This window comes from Pseudochaenichthys georgianus, chromosome 6, assembly GCF_902827115.2.
Source record: "Pseudochaenichthys georgianus chromosome 6, fPseGeo1.2, whole genome shotgun sequence".
Classification (NCBI taxonomy): Eukaryota; Metazoa; Chordata; class Actinopteri; order Perciformes; family Channichthyidae; genus Pseudochaenichthys; species Pseudochaenichthys georgianus.
The window spans coordinates 8,600,411-8,623,873 of record NC_047508.1 but is presented as its reverse complement, the minus strand read 5'-3'; the positions used below and the strand labels follow the sequence as shown (position 1 = coordinate 8,623,873).

General features: G+C 43.1%; 1 protein-coding gene across 4 annotated transcripts in view; it reads left to right on the top strand.

Annotated features, from left to right (window-relative positions):
- kiaa1549la (KIAA1549-like a) overlaps nt 1-23,463 on the top strand; it is a 187,394-nt gene that overhangs the window by 159,121 nt on the left and 4,810 nt on the right. For 3 of the 4 annotated variants that reach the window (XM_034085732.2, XM_034085731.2, XM_034085729.2), the window contains 7 exons: nt 6,524-6,648; nt 7,567-7,787; nt 9,441-9,573; nt 15,518-15,753; nt 15,935-16,100; nt 17,578-17,675; nt 23,259-23,404. In XM_034085732.2, the coding sequence (XP_033941623.1) occupies nt 6,524-6,648; nt 7,567-7,787; nt 9,441-9,573; nt 15,518-15,753; nt 15,935-16,100; nt 17,578-17,675; nt 23,259-23,404 (1,125 nt within the window). The remainder of the gene's footprint in view (nt 1-6,523; nt 6,649-7,566; nt 7,788-9,440; nt 9,574-15,517; nt 15,754-15,934; nt 16,101-17,577; nt 17,676-23,258; nt 23,405-23,463) is intronic. The other variant, XM_034085730.2, reaches the window with a different exon arrangement.

The following is a 23,463-nucleotide window of genomic DNA, read 5'->3' as shown; positions in this document are numbered from 1 at the left end:
ATGAACTAATAAAGTATGTTGTATTATACACTGAACACAAATATAAACGCAACACTTTTGTTTTTGCTCCCATTTTTCATGAGATGAACTCAAAGATCTAAAACATTTTCTATATACACAAAATAACCATTTCTCTCAAATATTGTTCACAAATCTGAAAAAATCTGTGATAGTGAGCACTTCTCCTTTGCCGAGATAATCCATCCCACCTCACAGGTGTGGCATATCAAGATGCTGATTAGACAGCATGATTATTGCACAGGTGTGCCTTAGGCTGGCCACAATAAAAGGCCACTCTGAAACGTGCAGTTTTGCTTTATTGGGGGGTCTGGGGGGGGGTCCGAAAACCAGTCAGTATCTGGTGTGACCACCATTTGCCTCACGCAGTGCAACACATCTCCTTCGCATTGAGTTGATCAGGTTGTTGATTGTGGCCTGTGGAATGTTGGGCCACTCCTCTTCAATGGCTGTGCCAAGTTGCTGGATATTGGCAGGAACTGGAACACGCTGTCGTATACGCCGATCCAGAGCATCCCAAACATGCTCAATGGGTGACATGTCCGGTGAGTATGCTGGCCATGCAAGAACTGGGATGTTTTCAGCCTCCAGGAATCGTATACAGATCCTTGCAACATGGGGCCGTGCATTACCATGCTGCAACATGAGGTGATGGTCGTGGATGAATGGCACAACAATGGGCCTCAGGATCTCGTCACAGTATCTCTGTGCATTCACAATGCCATCAATAAAATGCACCTGTGTTCGGCGTCCATAACATACGCCTGCCCATACCATAACCCCACCACCACCATGGGCCACTCGATTCACAACATTGACATCAGAAAACCGCTCACCCACACGACGCCACACACGCTGTCTGCCATCTGCCCTGAACAGTGAAAACCGGGATTCATCCGTGAAGAGAACACCTCTCCAACGTGCCAGACGCCATCGAATGTGAGCATTTGCCCACTCAAGTCGGTTACGACGACGAACCGGAGTCAGGTGGAGACCCCGATGAGGACGACGAGCATGCAGATGAGCTTCCCTGAGACGGTTTCTGACAGTTTGTGCAGAAATGCTTTGGTTATGCAAACCGATTGTTGCAGCAGCTGTCCGAGTGGCTGGTCTCAGACGATCTTGGAGGTGAACCTGCTGGATGTGGAGGTCCTGGGCTGGTGTGGTTACACGTGGTCTGTGGTTGTGAGGCCGGTTGGATGTACTGCCAAATTATCTGAAACGCCTTTGGAGACGGCTTATGGTAGAGAAATGAACATTCAATTCACGGGCAACAGCTCTGGTGGACATTCCTGCTGTCAGCATGCCAATTGCACGCTCCCTCAAAACTTGTGACATCTTTGGCATTGTGCTGTGTGATAAAACTGAACATTTTTAGAGTGGCCTTTTATTGTGGCCAGCCTAAGGCACACCTGTGCAATAATCATGCTGTCTAATCAGCATCTTGATATGCCACACCTGTGAGGTGGGATGGATTATCTCGGCAAAGGAGAAGTGCTCACTATCACAGATTTGTTCAGATTTGTGAACAATATTTGAGAGAAATTGTTATTTTGTGTATATAGAAAATGTTTTAGATCTTTGAGTTCATCTCATGAAAAATGGGAGCAAAAACAAAAGTGTTGCATTTATATTTTTGTTCAGTGTAGGTTAAGCTCCTAGCATTATACTATATAAACTATAAATACTACCTTTACCAAGCATAACATTGAGTGGATAAATACATGAATGCATTATAATAATTTATTACATGCATATTATTCTGAAAAGGACCATATCCATTTATTTCCCAAAGTTTTGGAAAGGTCATCGAAATGTAACTAAAGTTGCATCAAATATAATTTATATTTTATCTAATCGCCGAAATAGTAATACTATAACGATAAGAAATACTGTATCGTTTAGTAATGAAACGTAACATGGCATTTAACTGGAGAGGTATTTTGCTGGTGAGAGATTTAGGAGTAGGAGCTCGTAAGCCTACTATTTGATTTGTTTTAGATAGGCACAACGTGTTTCATATGCAGACCTCATTTTCCAGCTTACCATGTTAAAATAAAAATGTTTCAGTGGTAAGAAAGAGTAATTTTTTTGGTCATGGAAAATTAGGTAAAGGTCATGGAAAAGTCATTGAAAAGCATTGGTGAAAAAGTGTATGAACCCTGACCAGTGTTATCCTATTTCTGCTTCAACAATAATAAATTGTTATACATTTAGTTTCACTTATTAGATGCTTTTACCCAAAGTGACTTATGGCGCATTTCCACTGCAGGGCCTCGCTCGGCTTAGTACGGTATAGTTAGGCCTTGTTAGGCCAGGCTCACTTGATGCTGCGTTTCCATTACAGTTTAGTAGCTGGGGCAGTAACTACAGTAACACAGTGTAGGTGGAGCCGTGACGTCATCTTCAATGAGAACCACAGAAAAACAACATCAGCCGTTAGCTGTTAGCACTCAAGCTCACAGCTCCTCATATCTGTTCAGAAACTAGACAAAAGTTAAACAAGTACAAACCACAGACTGTCTGTGTCATGGCGAATACAGTCGCTGGTTTATTTATGTCTGTGTAGGCCGTTGTTGTGAGTGTGGACAGAGCACATACTGCGTTAGCTTAGCTGATCTCCATTTAGAAAACACGCATTTAAAAAGGTTTTTCGCCTGCCGTCTGTCTGCAGACTTGTCAAAGCATTAATTCATGGTTTTTACTAACCGGTATCAGTATGTTGTTACTTCGGCATCATTTTGAAACGTGTATTACAATTAAATCACGGTCAAATATGTTCATTTTGTTGTAGTTGTAGCCCCCTAGCCAGCGATTCTCTCTCTATTTTAGCATACTCAGCCCGACTCAGCCTGATTGTTGGCCCGCTAAGAACCTCGATTTTATGGGGCCAGAAAAACTGTGAAATGTACCCGCTAGCCGGTACTACGCCTAGTGGAAACGCAACCAAAAACGGGCCGGGCAAGGCACGACGCGCTTAGACCGCGCTGTAGTGGAAATGCGCCATTACATACACTCACTACTGTGGGCAATCCCCACGGGAGCAATTTGGGGTGAAGTGCTCCCCTGATCTAAAGATAAGCGCACTAATCCACTGAGCCACAGCCTCCCATTTATACAATGCATATCTGTGGGTCATACATTTTCAAGTTTATTTGATAACTGAAACGGAAATCAAAAACTCCTTATGTTGCATACAGCTAAATTACATTAGACTAACATACTTGGCATTTCTAAGCACTCAACTAGGATTTAAAATTATACTTGTTTCCACAACGCATTGATGCAAACATGCATTTTTTGGAATGTTAAAAAAGTCACATTCATATGGCTGTTGCTTGGATTATTAGTATGCATCCACACAGCTCCCTCTCCAGTGTGAATAATCATATTCACGAGTCCTATTCAGACTCATGACTATACGATACAGGCTTTTATCTGCGCACCTGGTGCAGGTAAATGAACTGTATCTACGACATGACTTGTTGACCAGATTACAAGCAGATGTGTTTCCGGCTCTGCACGCTCACAATTGGTTGCATAAACATCGCTCAGATCTCGGATAACGCTGCCACACTGCCTCTGTTCGGAGAAATGTTGGCACGCTGTGATTTTCCAATCTCTTTTGCATCAGCACACCAAGGTTAACAGTCATTTGTGTGATTTATAGTGTTTATGCAAGCAACTGAACGAATCCCCAGAGGAGAGGAAGAACATTTGTTTCATTTTCTCAGGAAGAGATGGACAGAATTGTTTTTTTAAGAAGGGGATAAAAGGACAGATTAAAGAAATGCAGACAGGGGAACGCTGGAAAGTGTTCAGGGAAATGACAGATTAATAAAAAAGGAGGGAAAGAAGGATTTCATTATTAATCATATGAAGGATAATCGGCAATTTAAGAAGGTTGGGACACCTAGTTGCTCTATATATTAATATCACTGCTTCAACATTAGCATATATGTCTTGCCTTCTTAAAGCTACAGTACAGACTGTTAGCCTGAAAGCAACTTGATTCAGTTGACCTTGAAGAGAAATGCTAAAGGTGAGGGGAAAGGAGGAGGACATTAAATAAAGCTATTAGTATCAATGAGACACTCAAAGTGATCTTTATCATCACATCACTCCGTGGCCTTTTCCGTGCACGGATACATGTACATGCCAATGGCCTTTCGGTATTCTGCGAGGTGTGAATGCAAATACATAGTCACATTAAGGGAAACACATATGCTTGTGTGGCTAAAGGACTCAATTCAATACTTGATTGAGTTGAAATATGTTGATCACCGCAGACATTAGGGAAAATACAGTCAAGGAAATATGTGAATAAGTCATAATGTTTATCCCATAAGACATCTTTATTAAAGTGAGTCAGAGAGAGAGAGATGGACGATGTTCTCAGATCCTTTACTTAAGTAAAAGTAGAAATACTTTGGTCGTAAAATACTCCATAACAAGTAAAGTCCTGATTTCAAAATGTGACTTACTGCAAGTAGATGAAAGGAAGTATTATCACAAAAATGCAAGTATCTAAAGTAAAAGTACTCATTATGCACAATGGCTCTTTTGAATGTATCATATTATTATAAAATACTATATTGTTGCGTTTTATTCGCTTATAAATATATGTAAGAGCTTTTAATGTTGTAGTTTGTCAATGTTTATGCAATTTAAAATGATTTTCTAAGGAGTAGAGTACTGCATCATATATCAAATATTTATTTTTTAATGTAAAAGAAGCATGTAACTATGAGTGTTGGATTAATGTATTAAGAGTACACTATTTTGCCTCGAATATGTAGTAGTAAATAGTAGTCAAGTACAGTACTTGAGTACATGTAGTTACATTCCACCACAGTGCATACACATATACTTAAATCAGCCCTCCCATGTTCAGCAGCTCTCGTGACAGTAGTATTACGTCTTATGGGGGAGTACATGTTATCCACACAGTGTCCTGGTGTGGGACCTGGTTCCACCACCTGTCCTGACCTACATGTCACTCAGTGAGGGTCACCAGGGTAACAGTGGAGCGTGCTGAGCTGCAGGCGCCATGGTGACACTGTGGGTTATGAGCTGGGCTAAAGGCAGACAGTGAGTCACAGTGGAGCCAGTGCAGAACCGCAGAACCACACACACACACACACACACACACACACACACACACACACACACACACACACACACACACACACACACACACACACACACACACACACACACACACACACACACACACACACACACACACACACACACACACACACACACACACACACACACACACACACACACACACACACACACACACACACACACACACACACACTCACACACACACTATTACATACAGACAGAGCCTCATTTACTGCGCGGTCTGACCTCACGCCATGCAGATGATGTTTACTCATCGAGCCATACAACAACAAACTGCACTCAGTAGTGCTTTGTGAAGTCTGAGCCATGGGACAAACACAGAAGTGTATTGCTCTAATGTCGTGAGTTACCCTGACAATCAATGCATTTGACATTTGAGTCATTTTATTTTGGAGTGAAGGCCAATGGAAGCATGGAAGCAACACAACACAACACCAGGTCCTGGTACAGACACATTCACTATCTGGTCTCACACACACACACACACACACACACACACACACACACACACACACACACACACACACACACACACACACACACACACACACACACACACACACACACACACACACACACACACACACACACACACACACACACACACACACACACACACACACACACACACACACACACACACACACACACACACACACACACACACACACACACACACACACTCTTACTGTTACACACATGCACTCCTTCTATGTTCTAATAAGTGCTGTCAATCAACTAGAAAACATAATTGTGATTTTGACAAAACCATTAACTACAGTAGGTAGAGTCCACATTGTTGGTCCTAGTCAGGATACAATCATTGATTTAAAATGCATTATTAAGGTACCTTACTTGAAACGTTAATAGGTTTTTCCTCCAAACTATTTTCCAGTTGTTAAAAAAAGCCACACTTCTCAAATATAACATCTATATACATTTTATGAACTCTAATTACCAACCTACCATCTATCTAAAATGGCAGTATTTTAGTCTGGAAGGACATGGCTTGGGAACCCTTAGGGTCATGGGTGCAAGTCCCGAATCGAACCAAGTACAGAATGGTACTTTAAGAATAAGAAAAAGTGACGAATAATAAGGACTTAATTCAAACCTCTGTTTGCATTCCATAAGCCAATTGAAAACTCAATATGCAGCATCAGAAACATACAACAACTACATTCAGCTTCAGCTTGTATCAAAACTAGTATGCAAACTGAATACTCATGCATTGGTAACGTTTTTATTTTTTTTTATTTCACTATTATACTCGGATGATTGAACAACAATTGATCTCAGCTTCCTGGAAGTAATGTTTCTGTCTAACCTATTTGTTTCCTCTTCCTCTCAGAGCCCTATGAAGACCAGTCCAGCTCCCTGCGTCTCATCACCATCAAACCAATGACTGCTCAGCCCACCTACTCCTACCCCTCCTCCTCCTCCCACAGCCAGGACTCTGTGGTCCTCAATGGGGAGGTGAGTCTGCTCACACACACATATCCATAATGCACACACACCCTCAAGGCTTATCATACTCAGCTGTGAGGTGATCCTGCAGCGTTGACAGTATTAGGCCATTAACATCAAGTATTCTATAATGACTTACAAGGTCAAGGTTTTAATACTGCATACATGTGTCACATTTAGTATAATAATTCCTATAGAACTGCTCCAGGGCAACCTCTCTCACTCCTCTCCATTAAAGACGACATATTTGTGTCCCTCTATTAACATATTTCAATGTGCAACAAGCTCTTTGTTTGTCTCAAACTGCCTGTGCTGCAGCACCTCTTTTCACCCAGTCTGCTCTGATTGGTTAGCTGGCAGGCACTGTTGTGATTGGTCAACCACTCAGTGATGTCCCGCTCCTTAGACTATCACTTATAAGCTGTTGGAGCGTAAGCCAATAGAATGTCAGGTAAGCAAACAAAATAATCCAATGGAGGCGTTTCATACTTAAAAAAGTCCAAAAACATAACAGGGCCTCTTGAATCTGTTTTTGTGTGGGTGAGGCGGTCCTTTAGTCACTTCTTCTCACTCTCTTCCTCCTTCCTCTTTATTCCATGTCTCTCTGCGCCTCTCTGCAGCTGAGACAGAGACACACAGGCTAACGATAAGTGATCCCTCAATCTATAAACATAAGACCAGAACATTGCCTCAGGCCTTCTCTGGGTTCCAGTTCAGTTGTGATTGGTCGAGTGTGCGTGAGCAGAACATATCATGTTAGGGTGTGACACGTTCTGTGAGTATGGAGCTGTAGGGAGTGTTCGGTATCACATTTAAAACAGAGGAACAGTCCATCATAAACAAATTAAAAACAATCTCAATTGGTTGTTTATAGCAGATGGAGCATGAACATGAATTTCCTTTCCTCCTCTGACGGATTGTCTGCAGGCGAACCACGCAGGGCTGAAGCAGAAGTCGGACATCGAGCACTACAGGAACAAGCTGCGGCAGAAGTCCCGGAGGAAAGGCTACGGAGAGTTCTCTCTGTCCGAGACCGGCAGCCACGGCTACAGTCACCGCGACGCCAGGCACAGTCGGCACGACAACGGGGTCAAGGAGCCACTGACCGCTGAGGAGAAGAGAGCCTCGTTCGCTGGGTGTCATAAGAGGTAAGGTGCAGTGACCTGCAGTGGGGGGGGGTTCATGGGGTTAGTGTCTAGTGTCATCTCGTGTCAGAGCCAGATTACACACACATGAACCCCTTTAATGTTCTGTTCATACTTAACTTCAGGCAGTGGTGCAAAGTAACTAAGTACACTTACTTAAGTATTGTACCTACGTACTTTTTTACATAAGTATTTCCATTTAATGCTACTTTATACTTCTACTCCACTACATTTATTTTAACACTCACAGTTACTAGTTACTGTGTACACATAGAAACACACAATGTGCAGATATTGTATACATCAGTACAGTACTACAGTACTAATCTACACAGTATTTCTAGTATCTAAGTTTTCCAACATTGCCAAACTGTTGCCAAATACTAAATTGGTCCTACATGTATCCAGTAAACAACAGTAACAAGCAACCATAATAATAATATACTGTGAAAAGATCCATTCTGTGTAATGAGAACTTTCCTTGTGATACTGTAACTGATAATGATTCTGTTCTATATTATTCTGAAACGGGTCATTGTGCAGAATGAGTACATTTTGAAATAGTGACATTTACTTGCAGTGGAGCATTTTGAGACCATAGCATTTGTACTTTTACTTAAAGTACTTTACTTTTTAGTAAAGGATTTGATTACTTCTTCCAACACTGAGCTCAGGTATTAGCGTTCATTATTTTCGCTCCCTGTTGTGATTGAAAGTCTAATTTTGAGAATGTTTAAGGCTACTGTATATATCATGTGTGCCATTGTTGCAGCTGCCCCAGTATGCCCTTATATGAGCCCTATCAGATGTCCTAGCTTTGTTCCATTTCATCATTATTCAAGAAGTGTTATAGTATAAAGTGCTTAACAAGGTTTCCACCGGGAACCACAGACTGCTGTCGTTGCTTAGCAACACATAAGGAGTGAGTAGAGTGAGGGGTGATATTTGGTCAGCACATTAATATTTTAACGTTCATACAGACAAGTGTTTGTTTTGCCTCCCTGTGTCAGTTACTGCATTAACACAACCTTTACCCGGTGTTATACTCACTGTTCAGACTAAGCAGCTGTTTGCCTTCTCAGTCTGTGGATGGGTGAAGTCATATGATTGACAAGCGACGTCAGGGATGTGCAGAAACACCAGAGCATTAGGCACCACTCAGGTTTTTATGTAAAATGGAATTTAATGTTGCTCACTTTCCAGTTTTAAATGACCCGTCCATTGATTTCTGAGGCTTAACATGTTAAATCAAACTACTGATTACTAAGGTAAGACTGAGAACATGTATCCCAACAGTTTTTAATAATAACAATAATTACAAAGTAATAATACAAATAATTATACTAACAATAATATACATAATACATGTTTAATTAACGCTGCTCGAAGACACTATACATATACAGGATCAAATTCCCCAAGCAATTATTAAAAAAAATATTTTTAAAATATTAGTCACAGATTCAAAGCAACTTTGAAATGATGAGTTTTGATTTGTGTTTTAAATATGGACAGATTAGTGCGATCATGAATGTGATTGTGAAGGGAGTTCAACTTAAAATGTTCCAGAATCTCCACTAAAATGCAGCAGATCAGTATCCACAGTAAAGCCCTGAGCAGTAGTTACAGTGTGTTTCCTCACACCTCTTCATCCAGGTACTCCCACCCACGGGAGCCCACCTACTGGAGCCGGCAGTCCCTGAGCTGCCCGAGCCCGGTGGAGACAGAGATGGACCTGCTGGTGCTGAGAGAGCGATCCCGGAGGGGCATCCGCAACAACGGCTACGACGTGAGTACCTGATCCCTCTGAGGAGAGCAGAGACAGAGGGTGTTTCTCAATGTCGAGGAAGGCTCCTCCAGAGCCACTATTTCAAGGATGCTACGTCATCGAGTCCCGCCGAAGGACTGTTCCAATGTCCAGGTCCTTGGGATTCTACCGAGGCCGACGTCCTTCGTTGCGGGAAATTTCGAGGCTGCACATGTGTATCCTCCGCGGTCTTAAAATCCCCACAATGCTTTGCGCACGGACCAATTTCCAAAATCTTTGGCGGAAATCGCGCTCCATTTAAGGCGGGGCCTCGCATATGACGCACACTTGCACACCTGTTAGCCTGTTCCACCATTGTTCGTTTTCCGAGGCTAGGAAGGATTCTTGCCTTGCTTCTGAAGGACCTGACTCGGAAGACATGTCCTACCAAGGAAGCGTCCTCGACATTGAGAAACACCCAGGGTCCTTTATTTCAAAACACTGACGCAGAAGAAATGCGCACCAGTGCAAATAAAAATATGTAGGATGCAGTTCAAAGTTTTCACCAAGTGAGTAGAGGATGTGATGGGAAATATTCAGAAATATACCCAACTGCAAACTAGGTAAAGTCAAAACAAATTGAAGTTGGATTTTGTAAAACACTATATTTTTTACAGTCTTAAATATAAATCAGAGTCAGAATTGGTTTTATTACCAAGTAGGTTTACACAAATGAGGAATTTTCTTGGATATATCAACATATTCTAATATTATACATGCCGTTGATGTCAGGTAACGGAAAAACACAAAATAATACTTTTGAATGTAATATTGAATAAAAAATACTTAGTAAATCCAATATAAATATATTTAGTTTCCACTATATTTTTGAAAAAATGTTGTCAGAATAAACGTAGGTCTCTGAATTAAATCTGTGTGTGAATCTGTTGGTCAGCGCTACCTTATATTTAAGCGTTTATTGGGCACCCACTGAAAAACTTTCCAGCATCAGTAAAATGGCTTACGAGGTTACTTGTATAGGTTGAGGTTGTTCTAGGCTGTTGCTTGGCGTGGCGAGAATATTGCTCCACTTTCTCCGGTCCCCGAGATTGGGCTTCCAGCAGCTCTGGAGAGAGCTTTCGCCCCTGTGGCCACTAACGGTCATCATTTCTCTGCTTTGTTTCAAGACCTGCATCAGAAAGCGTTTGAATGGTGCTACTTCTCCAGTTGGTCTACCTGCTCTTCACGTAGCTCTGCATGTCGTCGTTTAGGTGCATTTTTTTCTGGAGATAGGCACTCCTCAATACACTCCTCCATAGTAAGACCCCCCGGAGGTCGAAGTTAACCTTAAATGTTTCCATCTTAAGCTTTGTTAGTTAGTTAGTTTCGTAATGGACGTAATGTAACAGTTGTAATGGTTGTAGCTTTTCTCAGACGCGGAGGGATACATGACTGAAAAGTAACTACAATCCTATCCGTGATATACGCTCATTATATCACGGCTAAGAACCAATCAGATTGCTTGATTTTACTTGTCCGTTTTATAATTGTACGTTAGGCCCAACCTCCCAATCAAATGCCCCCCCCATGGATTCAGGTCTGCCGCCGGGTCTGAGTACAGTTTCGCATAAATGCTAATTTCAAGAAGGTTAACATTTTTATATTTTGTTGAATTTTAGGTACTTATGGTTATTTTTGAGGCGTTAGTTTGTTGTGCTGTCGATTATATTATGTTACACATATTTATTCACCTAATTGATTCCCTATATAGAAAACTGCAATACAGACCTCTGACCAGCTGACTCATACAGGGTGATGATAGAACCGAAACATGGTAGTGTGGCAGAGTAAAGCTCTGATATGTTGTTAAACGAATAAAATAATCTTCTGTGAGTATTTCTAACTTTAATCCTTTGCTCCGACTCTGATGCTGGGAGCTCATACCTCGAGGATTAACAAACCACCTTCCAGTGAACTTTAAAAACCTGCACCAAACAGAAAGATAAAGACAGAAAAGGGAGGAAATGACAAAAAGATTAGAGGAGAAGTGATTAATTTTAACGTCAGGAGAAGATGGAGAGAGGAAAAAAAGGAGCAGATGAAATGGGGAAGGGGAGATTTTGAGTGAAATGTCTTTCTGCTGCTCCACAGTAACAGCCGTGCTACCTATCTGAATGTCAATGACCCTGAATATGATTATAGCCTGTTCATGGATTCAGATGGTACGCTCAATAGGGTTTAATAGCCCTGTATGCGCCAAGGAGTGTGTGTGCGCAGACAGATGCATGTTAGTGTGTGCTGACAGCAGGTATATCACTCATCAGTTTGGTATTAATGCGTAGAATTATCCAAATCCCACAGTATACTTTGTTGTGACATGTTTGTCGTGACACTCCAGAAGCTGCGCTCCACCACGCACACCTGAAATCTGCAGCTCTTCAGATTCCTAAGATGGACAACCAAGCCCCAATACTGCTTCTCCTTGGAAGGGACATAATAAGAGTACACAAGGTACACAGGGTAGTGGTGGTCTAATGGATAGTGAGATGGGCTGAAGATCGGAAGGTTGTGAGTTCAAATCCCGCCAGGAACACCACCTCTAGTGTGCCCTTGAGTAAGGCAGGAGAATGTCCCTGTAATCGGTAATTGTAAGTCGCTTTGGATAAAAGCGTCAGCTAAATGTAATGTAACAGATCAATGGTCCTCACGATGCCCCCTATGCTCAGAGGCTCGACCTAGGATAGGTCATCGTGCGAGACGTCTGTTTGGGAAATGTCAACTGATCCCACACAGAGCTACTTCAGTGATGACACCGCCTGTGACAAAGGAGAAGACCATCTTGGGTGTACAGTGTTCCAAAGAACTAAGGAAGATAGCAAAATAGCTCCCTCGATTGAAGACATGGAACAAGGGTTCCGAAAGGAGGATGCCCCCTGCCCCCTTCAAGAGGCAGAGGCGACATCGTCTCTCTCCCCTCAGATGGTTCATTTCCATACGTGGTCCAGTGAAGCATATCCACTCGGATAGAGGCACCAATTTCCACCGAGCCTGCAAGGAGCTCCAGGTTCCTTCAAACATTGACAGCGTCCGTGTGGAGAGACATGAGACTCTCACAACTCTTTTGGCAGAAGTCACGGCCAGAGATCGGGTCGTTACTAAAAAAAAAGTAATATATTACATATTACATATTACTTTAAAAAAAAGTAATATATTACACTACTTCGTTACTATCTACATAAAGTAATTCGTTACTTTACTCGTTACTTTACTCGTTACTTTACTCGCAGGGCCGGCCCGCCCCTCCCTGCAGGCAGATCACGCAGACTGCTAAAGTTTCAAATGTTCTCTTTAGTTCAGTTTCCATTGTTGCATAAGACTGATCCAGATCCTGAATGTTCTCCTATCTGACCGTGGCTGTCCTCTGTCTCCTGCTATCTGACCGTGGCTGTCCTCTGTCTCCTGCTATCTGACCGTGGCTGTCCTCTGTCTCCTGCTATCTGACCGTGGCTGTCCTCTGTCTCCTGCTATCAGACCGTGGCTGTCCTCTGTCTCCTGCTATCTGACCGTGGCTGTCCTCTGTCTCCTGCTATCTGACCGTGGCTGTCCTCTGTCTCCTGCTATCTGACCGTGGCTGTCCTCTGTCTCCTGCTATCTGTATATTTTGCGCAGTCTATCTCTGCTCACGCTGTTGCGTCAGCGTGTTCTCCTGCGTGTTGGCCATGTGTTGCACTGGAGCCAGACTTCAGCCGAGCACGTACGAACTGCGCATGCGTGAGTGGCAATAACTCTCCTTACCAGCAGGCAGCGGTAGTGTGTATTCGTCATTCAAAACAAGCAACAACCGGAAAACAGAGAAGAAGAACAGACTACGTGATATAAATAAACAACAGCTATGTGCGTTAGCTTCACCTAGCATGTGCTCTTTGCAGGTGTTTGTTGAGGTTTGATTATGACTGATTTTAGAAAGTAACGAAGTAATGCGTGTCGGGGCAATGTTAGTAACTGTAGTGTGATTACTGGATTATAAAAGTAGCGCGTTACACTACTCCGTTACCGACAAAGTAATATTATTACAGTAACGCGTTACAAAGTAACGCGTTACACCCAACTCTGGTCACGGCCATCATGAATGCAAGACCCTTGGGTCCAATATCCACAGATCCTCCAGATCCATTGGTGCTGACCCCTGCTACCCTACTCACACAGAAGAAAGGTACCTTCTCAGCTCCTCCGGGGGATTTCACCCCCAAAGACCTGTACAAGCGTCACTGGCGTCAGGTTCAATTCCTTGCAGATGCCTTTTGGAACAAATGGAGGAAGCAGTACCTCTCAACCTCAATCATGTTGCTGTGGTCGTGTGTCCTGGATCCTCTATCCTGAGCACTGGATCTGAGTCCTGGACTTCGAGTCATGGCTGAACCTGTCTCTGCGGTCCTGCCTGACTCTCACCATACTACTTCCCTGATGGCTCCCACAGGATTGCTGACATCCTCGTGGATTCATCTTCTTATTACAGACACATGCATTTCCTAACATTCGGTCTATATGCTGTAAAATGTATTATCTCTTGGATTTACACACGGCATCTATTGCACGTCTGTCCGTCCTGGGAGAGGGATCCCTCCTCTGCTGCTCTCCCTGAGGTTTCTCCCATGTCCCCTTTAAACTGTGGGTTTTCTCTGGAAGTGTTTCCTTGTACGATGTGAGGGTCTAAGGACAGAGGGTCTAAGGACAGAGGGTGTCGTATTGTCATACTGATATTCTGTACACACTGTGAAAACCACTGAGACAAATGTAACATTTGTGATATTGGGCTATATAAATAAACATTGATTGATTGATTGAACTTCGCAGACTAGGAGTAAGGGGCACAGAAGCAAGCCAAACATTGATGTTGGAACAATTTTTCTTGTGAAAGACTCTCAAGCCAAGAGACAATGCCATTGGCATTAGTCACCAAGGCATTCCGCATCGTAGAGGTCAAGATCTCCAGAGAAGATGGTGCTAAGATTTTCCTCAGACCTATTACAGACTTAGTCCTTCTTCTCTCCGAGGAAGACTACAAGAGCAAGTAGTGACATTCGAACATGGATATTTAGAAGCAAAATGAATAGGTGTTATCTATAGATACCAGGCAGGGAGTGTTTTGTCTTCATCAGGACATTGTTGTTAATTCGTTGGATTTGTCTCCCCCGGTTGGCAGTAGTTGAAATGAGTAAAATATGTAACATGTGACCTAGTGAGGAAGCAACACGTGAACAGGACAGCCACATGTTTGTTTTACTAGTTTCACCCTTTCTTCAACATTAAAAGCAATTAAAGGACATCTACAGTCTCTAGTCCTTGATGGTGGAAGGTGTTTAGCTGAAAGTCAAATTGCACAAAAGATACGTGCACGTAGGACGACACAAACATGATTATCCTATTTTAACCATCATTGAGCAAAACATAAATAATACTAGTAATTGTACATAGCCACAGACACACAGTTCAATTATACTCTATGATACGGAGATGATTTATCGGCAAACTTTTGAAATGTACATGATCTGGACCGGCAATGTATTCCAGTTGACTGTGGCTCTGCATGTGACTGTTCTCTGTTTGATATTTGATGTAGTTTTGGGTGATATGAACCTTCCTTCTATTGCATGTCGTGTTTGATAGTTATGTTGAGCATACTGCTATATAAACATATGTATTAATATATGTGGTAAGTGTGTCACTGTAATATTTCTGGAAACATTTTAACATTGCATTAGTGTACCTCTGTCTGACAGTTAGCCAGTTCAGTTTCTCCAGTGTTCCCGTCACTCTGGGAGCTGATCAGACTGACACCAACATCCCTCGTATACTCCTCAGAGAATGAGTTCTTAGGGAACCAGAACTTCTTACCGTACGGTCGCTCAGAGGTGGTAACTTGATTTGTCAGGATCACGTGTCATTTGGTTGTCCTCACGTCACCGCTGTCCCGCTGACCCTGCAGGGCGAGGCTGAACCGTTTGTGGAGACCAACGTAGACCGGCTGATGAGCTCCCTGGGTTACGGAGGCGGATCCACCGGCACCGGCAGCCTGGGGGTGAAAGCTCACCGCGGCTCCGACTCCTCCACACTCAGCTCCCAGCCATCCATTGATGAAGTTCGCACGCAGATGCACATGTTGCTAGGCAACGCCTTCAGCCTGGCACCTCCGGACCACGACCCCCCTTCTCCTCCTACCAAGTACATTTACACATGATTTATTTCTAAGCACATCTGCATGTTTTAAACTACAGAATAGAGAGAGTAACAGGATGTCTGTGACGCCACACTGTTTTTCATAAAGTACACCAGAGAACAACCAGAGAGAGTGGGAGTGTTACTGTCCACTAATGTTTTTGTTAATAATCCTCTCTCTTAAAAGCAGCCACCACCATCACCACCACCACGCCCACAGGGCCTACAATCCCTCCCACACCAGCCACTACAGCGACGGGGTGACCAGCGCCCCTGGGACCATGAACCATCCCTGTGGGGGCCGGCAGAGGAGCGGCTACGAAGACATGCACCAGTGCAGCCTGCCTAAACCGGTGAGAAGCACTAGGAATAATAATAATAATAACAAATAATAATGAAACGTTTTATTTGGAGGGGCCTTTCACGACACCCTACAAGTCATAAAGTTCTCTAAAAGGTTAAAAACACCAAAATATGACTGTTCAAGTCTTTTGTTTTTATTTAAAGAAAAAGGCCAACTTTTGTCACATAATCATGACCTCTGTAGTCGAGACTATAAAGAACTACATTACCCACGCCGTCGAGACACAGCCTCTTTTGTTTAGATTTGTTATTTTATGAGCACATCAAAGATTTTGCACGAAAAAAAGTAGAGGAAATAGAATACAAGTAGGAGTACCATGCTGCACAAAATGAGGATATTAAAACGAAGTGCAAGTATTTACACAAGTTCAGTCCTTGAGTTCATGTTTTTGCTATTAGACACTCATAAATCAGCATTCGGGTCAGCACTCAGTGACCAAATATTCAATGCTATGCTAATTCAAAACATGTAGACAAAGTTGAAGCCTGCGTAATGGTGCCAGTAAACAAAAAACCTCCTTGAGCCAATTATACATCTTCAGGTTTTATATATATTTTGCACACATGGAGTTATTATCTGCAGACAGAGGTGGAAGAAGTACTCATATTGTGTACTTAAGTGAAAGTAGGAGTACCAGAGTGTAGGAATACTCTGTTACAGAAAAAGTCCTGCTTTCAAATTCTATTCGTATTAGCATTAAAATATACTTAAAGTACCAAAAGTAAAAGTACTCATTGTGCAGATTGTTCCATTTCAGAACAATATATGATATGCTTTATAATGATTGATCATTAAAGTGTTCTCAAAGCTGGTGAAGGTGCAGCTAGTTTGAATGACTTTGTATACTGCAGGGTAGCTTGTGAATTTACTCCAGGTGGAACTAAAGTCTGAATTAACACTTGATTATATTTCACATCATTCATCTAGATCTGTAAAGTAATTAAAGGTACTTAATAATGTAATGGAGTAAAAGTACACGATTTACCTCTGAATTGTAGTGATGTAGAGGTACAAAGTGGCAAACAATTGAAATACTCAAGTAAAGTACAAGTCCCTCAAAATTGTACATAATTACAGTACTTAAGAGGTAAGTATAAAGAGTTACTTAACATCACTATCTGCAGATAGGGTCAGCAACCACACAACCTTTAATAATTCAATAATTCCAAATTGTCAGTTGATCTGCAAGAATGCAGAAATGCTTACTCTGTGTGCAGCTATTCAGTAAGAGAGAAGCTTTGCAAAGATTAAAGAGACGTGGATTGAACACCCACCACCAACGACAACAGCCTCATGGAGCTCCGGTCTGCTTTTATCTTTGGTTTTCTTCAATCAGACACCCATCTTATTGTCTAGCCTTCTTTGTTTGCCTGTTGTTCCTTTCCCTCTTTTTCTTTATGTGTCTTACTGTCTAGAGTCCAGATGCTAGTGAATATTTCTCTAAGTTTTATTTTTGGCTTCTGCAGGGTTTCCGCTTCACCCAGCTTCCTGATATGGGCATCGGATCTCCTCCGCCTCTGATCCCCTCCAGACCAGGACCCCCACCTGGGACCTCATTACGACGGTAGCACACAAATACAGACACCCAAACATTAAAAAAGACACGATCCAAACCAATTTAATATTAGTTCAAGGTTCAAGGTTCTTTATTGTCAAACTAACATAGCTACAGAGTAATTATGTCGTTGAAAATCTTAGGTCACAGGCTTCTCCAACAATGCAACACAATAATACAGATAAGCAGTGGCGGCCGGCCCATAGGGGCGCTAGGGGCGCCGCCCCCCCTCTTCCCACATTAAAAATGAAAAAATGAAAAAATATATATATTTTAAAAATATATTTTTATTTTTATTTTTAATAAACAAGGTAAATATTATATAATTGGTATCAGTAAAATGTATAATCTACAATAAAATCTCGTTTCAAATTGTGTTACGATGTCTAAAGTTACTGATAAGTCACATGAGTAAAGGTCCTCCATGGATGGCAGCTCCGTCCTGGTGATGTTCTCAGCAGTTTTCACCACCCTCTGTAAAGCCTTACGATTGAGGGCGGTGCAGGCCAGGCCGTGATGCAGCCAGTCAGGATACTCTCTATAGAAGAAGTTGTAGTTGTAGAAGTTGCAGAGTATCCTGGAATCCATTTTGAACCTCCTCAGCCTGCGGAGGAAGAAGAGCCGCTGTCGAGCTTTCTTGGTGAGGGTGGTGGTGTGAAGAGTCCATGTCAGGTCCTCAGTGATGTGGACATCGAGGAACCTGAAGCTGCTGCCTCTCTCCACCGTAGTCCCATTGATGGCGATGGGGGCGTGTCCCTCTCTCTGCTGCTTCCTGTAATCCACAATCAGCTCCTTTGTTTTGCTGACGTTGAGATGGAGGTTGTTATCCTGGCACCAAGATGTCAGGTTTTCAACCTCCTCTCTGTACGCCGTCTCATCGCCGTCGGTGATCTGGCCGATGACGGTCGTGCCGTCAGCAAACTTCACGATGGTGTTGGAGCTGTGTGTGGCCACGCAGTCGTGAGTGAACAGGGAGTAGAGGAGAGGGCTGAGCACGCAGCCTTGAGGGGCTCCGGTGTTGAGGATCAGGGTGGAGGATGTGATGTTTCCCACCCGCACTGCCTGGGGTCTGCCCGTCAGGAAGTTCAGGATCCAGTCACAGAGGGCGCTGTTGAGCCTGAGGTCTCTGAGCTTGATGACCAGCTTGGAGGGCACAATGGTATTGAAGGCTGATCTGTAATTAATGAACAGCATTGTCACATATGTGTTCCTCTGGTCCAGGTGTGAGAGGGCAGTGTGGATGGTGAGGGCTATGGCGTCGTCTGTGGACCTGTTTGCTCTGCAGGCAAACTGCAGGGGGTCCAGAGAGTCAGGGAGGGAGGAGGTGATGAAGGTTTTGACTAGCCGCTCAAAGTACTTCATAATGATGGAAGTGAGTGCTACTGGGCGGTAGTCGTTGAGGCTGGTGGTTTTAGTCTTTTTGGGGACATGAACGATGGTGGAGTGTTTGAAGCATGTGGGGACTACAGACTGCAGCAGGGACCTGTTGAAGATGTCTGTGAACATCTCAGCCAGCTGAACTGCACACACCCCGAGAACACGGCCAGGGATGCCATCAGGTCCAGGAGGCTTGTGTGGGTTAACCCTTTTAAAGGATTTGCACACATCTGCCCTGTTTAAAAGAAAAGGGCAGGGCTCCTGATCCTTCTCTGCACCCACAGCCTGGCTGCTCTCGAATCGTGCAAAAAAACTGTTCAGCTCATCTGGGAGAGATGCACACGCAGACACTCCCGCAGCACCCCCTGCTGCTCCTTTGTAGTCTGTCATTGTTCTTAGTCCTGCACACATGTTCCGGGTGTTACAGCCTTTGAAGTCAGATTCCACCTTGTCTTTGTATTGTCTCTTTGCGCTGCTGATTGCTCTCCGGAGTTCATACCTAGAAAACCTGAACTCCTCCAAATATCCAGCCAGGGTCGGTGTCATGGGGGGTCATTCGCGGGCCATGCCCCCCCCAAATGAGTCACTGTGCCCCCCCAACGCAGGGTGGGTAAGCCTTGCCACTTTGCCGTTTTTGTTTTTTTAATCATATAAGTGAAAACGTTTCCACTAAAGGTTTTTTGTGTGAAATACATCAGAAATAAAGAATACAAATATAAAACACAGCCTGAGGTGTTCTCACTGCAGCTGCTCTCTGATTGGTGTGTTGCTTGACCAATGACCCCCGACTTTTGTTTTGTTATCATTACGTGGCTGTGTGTTTAGATGAAAGCCGGTGGCAATCTGTTCATCTGTTACACTGATTATACAGTAAAGCCATCGAAAATAATATGATATACAGTACAGTACAAGTAGCCTACTTCTGGGTCTCTGTGTTTCATTCAAGCTCGGCTCTGTGTGTGTGTGGCACGATCGCATTTTGTGAGTGTGCGAGCGGTAACGTGGAATGTTGTTGTTAGCATCTGGTTAGCTAGCTATGCTAACGGATATAAAGAGCTGTTTCTACGCCAAGGTGGAGGAGAGTCCTCTCCTGTCAGACTGAGAGGATCGTATAACCTCAGCTCAGTGAGGTAAGGACTCTCTCAGTGTTTAGATAGTTCACTTTAGTGTAAGTTATCTCAGTGGGTCTCAAACGGTTTGGTCACCATTTATGTAAACAAGTTTGCGAGGAACACATTTATATGATCATTAGCCTATAGTTATTAAAAAAATAAGAGAATAAATGAAAAACGGGTATGAAATACTATAGGACAGTAACACAAGAATACAGTTTAAAAGGGGAGTGATTAGTACAGTTGTGTACAGTTCTGTTTCATATGGATGCTGAGAGATGTAGGCTATCCATAGATCTCTTCATGTTGCTCTCAAAGTGCACCAGATTGATGCATTTAACTTCAATATTTTAAAAATAATCTTCCCAGGGGAGCATGCCCCCAGACCCTCCTGAAGGAGGTTAGGTCCACCCCCACCTACAACATGTTCACATGGATAGGATACTAAATACATTTGCACACTTTTTGTATGGTGGCCTATGTCCATATGTTTCTGTTTTGGTGGTTGTGCCACAACCGTGCATGTCTGCACAGGTCATAGGTGCGCTAGAAAATAGCACTACACCCTGCAATGTGTGTGAAAGACAATAGACTTTACAGCATGTTTTTTTTAATTGAAGTTGCGTTGGTGTTTGTGTGTTGGTTGTTGACGGCAGTGTGTGCCCCTCTTGGTAAACGATTGCCCCCCATTCGATTTGTTCTAGAGCAGCTGGTACGAACCTCGCCGTTTATCCAGGGATTTTGATTCGGGAATGTTCATACAGAAACCTTCGGTACCACGTCATCGATACATTTCCCAATGTAGCAGATGACCGTGTCTGTGTGTGTGTTGATGTTATTGTCCTCAAACACACTCTGCTCCGTAGATTCGAAGCAGTGCTGCAGAGCTGAGTCTGACTCCTCACTCCATCGCTGTACAATCCTTGTTTCCGGTCTATGCCGTTTAAGTTTCTGCTTGTAATCAGGCAGCACGCCGCAGCAGTAGTAGTGAGATGTGGTCTTGCCGAAGGGAGGGCGCGGGAGAGCCTTATAACCATGTTTGAAAGGGGAATAAACATGGTCCGGTATATTTTCCCCGCGTGTCGGACAGCTGATGTGCTGGTAGTAGGACTTCGGTAGGACCTTCTTCGTGTTAGCGGTGTTAAAATCCCCTGCTACAATGAATGCTGCTTCTAGCCGTGAAGTCTCCATGCTGTCTATAAATCCAAACAAATCAAATCAAGTTTTATTTATATAGCACATTTATAAATGATTTTTGGTCGAGCCAAAGTGCTGTAGCCTACATATAATAAAAATAGACTACAGTAGAGACACCTTACAGCAAATACAACAGCACAGATTGTTCAGAATATCAGTCTGAGAAAAACGACACCCTCTATCCTTAGACCCTCACATCGTACAAGGAAAAACTTCCAGAGAAAACCCACAGTTTAAGGGGGGAAATGGGAGTAACCTCAGGGAGAGCAACAGAGGAGGGATCCCTCTCCCAGGACGGACAGACGTGCAATAGATGCCGTGTGTAAATCGAAGAGATAATACATTTTACAGCAAATAGACCGAACAACTCTCCTAGTGCCGTGTTGTTGTTGGCGAGTGGCGGAATATACGCAGCTGTTTTTAAGTTCAATCTCTCCCACAACTTTATATCCACTTTGCTGTTAGCATTAAAAATAAATGCTCTCATGTGGCTTTAAAAGTATTCCTGGATGACTTGACAGCCAATCAGAGTGCAGCACTGGGGCTAATCACAGTATCAGATTATTCATATTTGGAGAGTGCACAGGAACACAAAATTAAAACGAATGCATTTTAATCACATGAGTCAACTCTCCTCCCCTTCCTCTCCCTCTCAGGCCCGTATGTTAGTCCGCTTCATTTGATCTGAGCAGCTTCTTCATTTAAATGCTGTTGCTGTGCACCATGTTGCGGGGCACTGTAGCACTGCAGAGAGTGATTGACTGTGCTGCTGTTTGTGGACTGCAGGGAGGGGCGTGCCTGCCATCTAGTGGACAAACTGAGAACATAACGCTTAACTTCGTAAACAAGCTCCATCTGTGATGTACTGCAGAAGAAAGCAATACAAATATATTTAAAATAAACAATTTAACTTTCAATATTTGTATTTTGTATGGCAGATACATCGCTGTTGATTGAAATGGCGTGTGGCTTACTTTAGTTGCTGAAAAGCAGGAATAGAAAGCAGTTAATGAGTCAGCTTGTCATACATCAGATCCGTGCAGGGACAGTGCAGTGTAATTGCTCCTTAGTGTGCACAGCACTGCATTATGGTCCAGGGCATTAGCTGGCAATGACATCCTCTGCCCTGCGGCGTGCGGCTGGAGTGTAGCATGTTCCAGGGTTAGTGTTGGAACAGTGCAGAGGAGAGGACAGTAGATAAGGAGGATTAGAATATTACAGATGTTGGTCTACAAAGATATTATTCAGATGCTAGGGAGATGAGTCAAATAAAAAATTACAACTATTATTTCAAAAAGAAATATAATATTTAACAATCTTATATATTGTGTATTTTGTCATTTTCTTTCAGCATGAAGGTATAGTTGCAAATGATTATCCTTATTACCAGGGATAATATATCTGGTGGGGAAATATTAAATACTTTATATATTTATTTTGGCTAGCCTAAGAGAAGGGGAATTTGTTTTGGTTGACCTAAAAGGGGGTGAATTTAAATAAACTGAGATTATTATATTTAATACATATTGGATTATCTTTGTCCCTTCTTGGTTTTCCTGGAAACATTTGTTGTCATGGCTTCAGTAGGTTATGCAGTGGAGTCTGTTTATGCCCATGACTGAAGTATACTATACTTGGTTTATGCATAGGGATACGTAATTGAATAAAAAGAAAAAAAAACATGACTTCTCAGCTATCAGTTCTATTTTGTCTATCTTTTTGCAGCAGAAACATATGATAAAAGTACTAAGAGTTCAAAGCTGATTTGACCAGTTCGACCTATCCGTCCCTCTCTTCTATGTTTGAGCTTCATTTGAGCTGCTGTGTTAAAACCCTGCAGTAAAAAGCATGCACATGTCTTTAATAGTTGTGTGATTGCCATGTGTTTCCTCCCCTCTCCTCTCAGCTCCACCCCTGATGTTAGCCTGAAGCCCCGTGTGTCAGAGGCCCCCGACCTGCAGGCCCAGCAGCACAACGGGGCCCCCTACCTGCCGCTGTCCCGGACCCCCTTCCCCGCTGTCACCGTGGACCAGTCCATCTCCAACTACTCAGGTATGAGACTCAGAACACGGCACATCGGCCAACGCTCTTACGTCATCAGCCCCTCACGT